General features: G+C 28.0%; 1 protein-coding gene across 8 annotated transcripts in view; it reads right to left on the bottom strand.

Annotated features, from left to right (window-relative positions):
• LOC106462352 (mitogen-activated protein kinase kinase kinase 5-like) overlaps window positions 1-7,505 on the bottom strand; it is a 151,359-nt gene that overhangs the window by 58,701 nt on the left and 85,153 nt on the right. For all 8 annotated transcript variants that reach the window (XM_013922265.2, XM_013922266.2, XM_013922269.2 and 5 more), the window contains one exon: window positions 3,849-3,910. In XM_013922265.2, the coding sequence (XP_013777719.1) occupies window positions 3,849-3,910 (62 nt within the window). The remainder of the gene's footprint in view (window positions 1-3,848; window positions 3,911-7,505) is intronic.

The raw sequence follows: 7,505 nt of genomic DNA, 5'->3' as shown, positions 1-7,505 counted from the left end.
ATTACATGAACAATATTTTAGCAAATTTAAAAGATAAGAGGCTCTTATTTTATATTCTACCTTGTCAATATCAGTAATCTGAGTTTCTAATTCGTACAAAACTATAGATTTAGTATTTTGACTTCAAAAATATCTAATTTGAACCAGTGCTGCATTCAACATATCATGTGACATACAAAAACTGATGTTTACCTGTATTTTTTAATATTTGCTTTTAAATTAAGAAATTGAGTAATATAGTACTAAAATTTGAATTATAATCTACAGTTTCATACCAAACTTATTGACATTAATTCATGAAATAGAAGTTCAATAAAATTTTGAATGTGAGTCAACAATCAAGGTAACATGGTCTTTCACCTGTGACCTGTCTCGAAAGGGTAAAAACAATAACTGTTCTGAATAATTTTATTTGTTGACAGTGGTGCTATCACTTGTATCAGACAACATGTAATCAGTTCGGTTCTATTATTTATTATAATCTCTACCACCATACTTTCAAATTGAAATTCTTTTAGACAGAGTAAATTAATTTATGAGCCCTTGGGAATGGTCAAATACACCAGTCAAATGGCTAAAAATACTATATTTAGAGTCCTGATTATCCCAAAATATTTAATAATAGAGCTCACAAAATATTGCAGCCCAAATCAGTCACTGTATAAGTAATGAGTGACCTAATCAGATGATACAAGTTGATGGGTTGTTTTTAACTCTCTCAAACTCAACATGGGGTCGGTTAATATGACCGAGCATGTGACCTCTTTGTACTTGTTTAAAGTCTTTATAGATTTAATACTTCTAACTTTCAATATAGTGTGTATATCTTCACACAATTTTGCAGTCTTTCCGTCAACATTGTAAGTCTTTCACATACAAAAAATCAAATTTTTTAGTAAAGTATTTTTAATAAACTAAAATAAAGATTTGTCCATGAATATATTGAGTATTTGTTTTGAATAGTCCGTGTGCAAAGTAATTTTCATGTTAAGATTAAAATTACTTTTCGTCATCCCAAAAAATCTCAAATCTAACCCATAAATCCTAAATTCATTTTAAACATTTTTCCCAATAAACCTTTATATTTCATCTGTTATTTTCTCTACTCTAACTCAAAACGAGATCAATCAGTTTGACTTACCTTGTAAACACCAAAAAAAAATTAAATAAATCTAAATTAACCTTTTTTTTCTTTCTAGAATGATATGAAATTGCAACATGAAACTACTTTCGTTTATCCTAAGTAGCTCTAAGTTCATAACAGTATACATCTATTTATAATCAAATTCAATTTTTATTGCCCTTTGAACCACATCTAACTACTATCTGCACCATTACAATTTGTAAATCACTCGAGAAACATGTAGTTCACATTACATTACCCATGAGCTATTACAATCTGCTTGGATGTGTGCTTCGTGAAACATTTTTATTATATCATTACTATTACTTATTTTAGCTAATCTAATCTTAACTAGACTAAAATGATCTTTATTTTTACATTTTAGTTACTTTTATAATCATACAAAGAATAAACATGAAAAACAAGAAATAAAATACTTAACCAATCTTCTTTTTTTTTCTTGCCCTCGAATGTCGAAGAGATTTAATCCTAATTTTTTATGCTATAGATACTAATGCACTTAATAATTTTTATTTAATTAAATAATGCACCAAAGAATATAGACTTATAACATACAAAAAGTATACAAATTAATTTACCTCTCAAAATTTTCCTGGCTGTATAACTATGTGACAAGAGCCATTACAATGCTATACAGTACATCATTTGATTGACGAAAACCTTGACTTTCTATTGTTATAGGTAATATATAATGAAATGTAGGTGAGGACTATCAATGAATTCTGAAATAGAGGATGTGACAGGAGGGATCTGATTTTCTATTCGATAGCTCTGTAACCCCAAAAATTGAAGACTATATAACTCATGGTTTCTCTGAGCAATAATGTTTTATGGAGAGTAATTTATGTTTAATTTTGTACTTTTTCGAGGGGTTGTGGATAAAACAAGGATGATGACATGCTAAGAGAAAATGTGTTACGTGGGTCACACAAGTGGAAATTCGGGATATTTTTAAATATTGCCTTGTTGAATTAAGAACTTAAAACTTTTATACTATTAAAATATGGATTATTAGCTAAGATTTTATGTTATTCTAATTGGCATAACACAAACAACAAGTTGTTTAATTAAATTTTGAATGTAAGACACTAAAACTTGGCATCATGGCAATAGGGTTAAATTGTAAGTTTTAACATATTTATGGGTTAAATAAGGTATTTTTCAACATTTTCAGGGTCAACAGAATTTGTTGCAATGATATTCACAATACCTTTTTGAAAGCAATCGTAAAAATTTTAATTTTGTCAACCATATACATATTGGTCTCAACACTCTTTACCCCCATCTGGGTAATAAGACTACTATAGGAAAGAAAAAGAGTCATAACTTCAGTGTTCAGTACATACTTATGAACTCCATTTTCTATTCCAACATACTGCTCAATCTACTTTTTTTTTCTTTCAAAAATAGAAAATACCTTAAAATGTTAAATGAAATTGATAAAACAAGACAACGTTTTTCTACTTGCACTATAATTTATTTGTAAAGTTTAAAAAATATAAGTTAAAAGAAACTTTAAAAACTCTACATGTTTCGGTGGAAATAATTCCACCATCTACAGGGGAATAAAAATAAGAAGATGGTGGAACTATTTCCACTGAAACATGTAGAGTTTTTAAAGTTTCTTTTAAATTATATTTTTATACTTTACAAATAAATTATTGTGCAAGTAAAAACCATGTGATGTCTCGTTTTATTAATTTTACTTAAAAGTTTTTGCACAAGAACTGTGTTGTATGTAATGACCTTAAAATGTTATTAAAAGAGTTTTCAATCGAGCCAAATTAATCCAAAGAAGATTAGAAATATAATAATATTTTTCTATAGGAAGAATGCAATTTTATTGGCATAACTAACTACATTATTTATAAATAAAATGTTATAAAAATGCACAATAGGGTCTTCAGTGTTTCTTAATGTATTATTTTCAGAGAGCAATAACTTACAAGTTAGGTCAAATTTTTAACCTTTGTCTTTTCATACAAAATTTGAACAAATAATAATGCTAGGATCGATTTTTGTTGACATCAATAACTTGTTTAATCAAAGCAGTATAAAACTGCAAACACCAAGGTGACACCTAGTACACTCCTTGACAAACCTTTCTGATATCCCTCTTTTACACTACATCAACCATAAATTTCCTGTATTTAATTTCTGTCACATTTACTACTTTCTGCATATACTAATAACTCATTTTTTTCTTCTACCAATATTTTGAAATTATATTTATTAATTGTTCACTTTTTGCTTTCTTTGTCCCATAACACCTTTCTCCACCACCACCTGTAGGATTCTCCCAACTAGGAAACTCCAGTTCCTTCTGTCCCTGTACCTCTATAATTATTATACTATTTCCCTAATTAGGAAATAGCCTTCTATTTTTATATATACAAATGTATCTTTTTACTTTTCTCAACTTCCCTAAGCAGGTAGTTTGAATGTTTTGTCCACTTTAATTACTTCAGTTTTTTTTTACATTGCCTTTTAATTTTTTGATGTTTTAATGCTGTAACTACAGTTCTTGTTATTTGTTACTAGACTGAACAAGCTAACACTAAAAACTAGAAACATATTCTAAATTGAGCAATTTATACAAGATTATTAGCACTGAAGTAAAGTTATTTAACTGAAATTACATTTAGAATTTTCATAAAAATAAATGTTCTGACCTTACAGTACTGAAGAATAATTCAAAAACTACCTGATATACTTCGAGAAAAATCTTGTCCACCTGGTCTGTGGGTCTTCTTTTTCCTACCTGAGCTGTGATAAAAACAAAATTGTCTATCATATCATAACTTAGTATGTTTAATCACTTTTCTCATTAATTTATTTATATTATATATATAATTCTATCAAATAATAATGAATACAATTTTTGTTGACATAAATAAATAATTCAATCAAGGCTATGTAAAAACACAAAAAATTCTAAACACTAAGTCTGTAAACAAGTCACACTTCATACACTCTTTGCTAAAGCTTTTCAAACTATTTTTCAAATCATCCTTTTACTTTAAAAATGCTTCAGAGCATGCCTAACTTTCCAAGTTTTGAAAACTTTTAATTCATTTAAAATAATTTTTATCTTGCACGTTTAATACCTGTTTTCACCTGTAAAAGCAACAGGTAACAACAAGTGTTGTCCTAAGTGTAAAAACAGTATTAAAACATTAACATACAAAATACAAGATCAACTATTATCAAAGTATTTTCTGGTGATAAGTGTTAACTTAATGGAAAAACATGTGACTAACTTCAGTTTAAATATTAACATTTTTCTTCTCTGTGGTAAGGTACAGAAACAGAAGTATATGCTAACATTAAGATGCAGACAGCAAAAAATAGGTTTATGAAATATGCTCAAATATTTTATAGTTGACACATAGTTAATGTTGCTTCAGTGAGTAGAAGTGACCCAAACAGCTTTTTTAAGCAGAATGTACAAATGAATTTTAAATATTGGCACAGATACAACAGCCACATAAAACAGAATAGATAATTAGGTTTAGCACTGACACAGAGAAAACAACCAATAGTCTGATTAGAATGCACAAATACACTTTAGCATAGCCAAAGACTTAATAATAATAATAAAAGATAAAAAAGAAAAGTTAAATGGAACTGTTATGGCAAAAACAACAAGCACAAATAATAAAAAAGGTAAAATAATACCAGTAAAAACTGTTTTATTAAATGAACGACATTTTGTGCTACTCATCTTTGCATCTAAAATCAGACTGTTGAAATTTTAAAGTAAACAGCTACAATAATACAAGTTACACAAAATGCTAGATGAGAAATGGTGTCTTAAATAATGATATACAGACCAGTGAATTCAGTACAACAATACAAATAATTATAGGTAAATTTGTTAAACATACAACACCATGTTAGTTACACGTTTTCAGTAAAATCTAATGGTAGGATTTACTTTTTTTGAAGACAAATAAATAATTCAAAATTGTCAAATTTAATGCAGAAAGGATGTTTTTTTGTTTTGCTTCCTTATGTGACTCGGAGATGCTCAGCATGTTTCTATATAATGTACACCTGTCCACAATACTTGCACATTACAGTCTACAAGATAGTGATATGAACAAGTAATTTAAGATTGTCTTATGTTATTACAAGTGAATATGGGCTCATATACATGTGACACCCAAGAGTCATTCACAGTTTTGAGTACTAAGTTAGTTCTGAATTTGGACATAAGGTTAAACTCTATCTATACAGGATTGGTCTTTCTGACTTACCTTGTAACCACCAGGTACCCATAAAAATATACATACTACAACTATTAATGTTGTAAGTGTATCTTCATAAAATCTGGAATGTTTTTTAATAAACATTACATGTTTTTGTATAAAAAAAAACATCTTTTAATTGGGTATTTGTACTGAAGATTTGACTACGAATTTATGGATTCAGAGTCTGATTAGTCCAAGTGCAAGGTGATTTTCATGTTAAAATCAAAAATATCTATACTGTAATGAGTAATTTATGATTAATTCAGGACATCATGGAGAATGATAAAAACAAAACAAAATGGGTAAGTCGAAGCAAACAAAGTTGAGAATGAGGATTATTTAAATATTTCCTTTTGAAATTAAGAAATTTATATATTATTGAAATTTGATTCATTAACTACATCTTAATGGTATGTTTATTCCTGTACATTGATAATAAAGTAGTTTCATTAAATTTTGAATGTAACTTTGTAAAACATCATGACATACACACTTTTACTACCTGTAGTGAGAGACTTTAGAACTGTTTATCCAAATAGGACTTTAGGGGATAATCACTAAAAATCACATTAGTTGTATATTCTTCTGTAATTTGAATTATTGCATGATTTAAAAATAATTGTTAACATGACAGTGTAAAATTAGATATACAAGTAGATTGTTTCTTCATGGATTTTAATAGTTTCTAATAAAGGGATTTGTTTATGCACATCAGATGTCGCTACAAGACATATTGAAAAACTGAATAATTCATAAACTGGGTACTCTCTACTCAAAATAATGCTTCTCTTTCTAGTAAATATATGTTAATGTTTACTTGCCTTTTATCATATTTCTAAATTAAATACGCCAAATCCATATTAATATCTATTTTATATTGTCATTTTCCAATAACATATCCTATAGACCCGAAAGCTTTTATTATGACCTGGCAGCATTGTATTTTTAAAATTACATATTGCTATAGATGTACATCTACATGTTCAATTTAAATTTTATATTCTTTTATCTTTTCAAACTTTCAACATTCTACACAAATATGTCTTAAAACTGACACTGAGACAACTATCTTAGGCAGTAGAACACATGAATATCTTAAATATAATATAAACAAGATTATAGTCTCACTGAGCAGAATAAACTATGTTTTACACTTAACACAGAATAAAACAAAAATACCAATCTCAGTAAGTAGAATACAAAAGTACATTTCAACAATGCCACAGACATCATACATTTGTAAACAAAATTCAAAATACATTCTAGATTTAACACACAAAAACAGATATTAGTCTCAGTAAGAAGTGTACACAAATATAGCTTACATTTAAGAAAGAAACAACAGTGTTAGTAAATAGAAGGTAAAGAATATATATTAATGCTTACAAACACAGAGCAAACTCAGGAAATACAATGCATGACTCAATGTTACTCCTGAATACATGTCAAAATAAATGTGGTACCAATTCATGAATAATTGTGATACATTTCAACAGAAACATTAAAATAATAAAATGAAATTATAGAAACAAAGCAGAATAAATATTTCAAGCAGGCACATATTCCTAAATATTCTGGCTTGACATTGAGTGACCAATATATGCGGCCTTAAAGTATATTGATAATGACACATGAACACAGTGAAATAGGAGTATGTATAATTTTTCTTTAATAGCTGTGAAATATTTACTTGCGGTAAATGAGGTAGGATTAGAATTATTCTGTTAGATGACTCTGACACACAAACAGATTATTCAGGCCTACACTTTGCTACAGTGGTATTATGAACCTCATCTTGAACAGGCTTTACAACAAGAAATGCCAAAATATGGAAAGTATACACTATATCAACAATGAAACGAACTAAAGAAACAAAGAGGAAAAATGCACTGGTAAATCTGGATTAATTTATATTCTTCTAAAAAGCAAGCCAGATTGTAAAAGATCAGAAAGTTTGATATTGTGAACTGTGTATAATAATATATTAAGTAATTTAACTATCATTTTAAGACCACCAAACTATATACCGTAGGTAAAGTTTTTTTTTTGTTTTTTTTTTTAATTTCGCGCAAAGCTACACGAGGGCTATCTGCGCTAGCCATCCCTAA

Source organism: Limulus polyphemus, unplaced genomic scaffold (genome assembly GCF_000517525.1).
Source record: "Limulus polyphemus unplaced genomic scaffold, Limulus_polyphemus-2.1.2 Scaffold1148, whole genome shotgun sequence".
NCBI lineage: Eukaryota > Metazoa > Arthropoda > Merostomata > Xiphosura > Limulidae > Limulus > Limulus polyphemus.
Note: the sequence above shows the minus strand (reverse complement) of the source record. Positions and strands in the feature narration are given on the sequence as shown.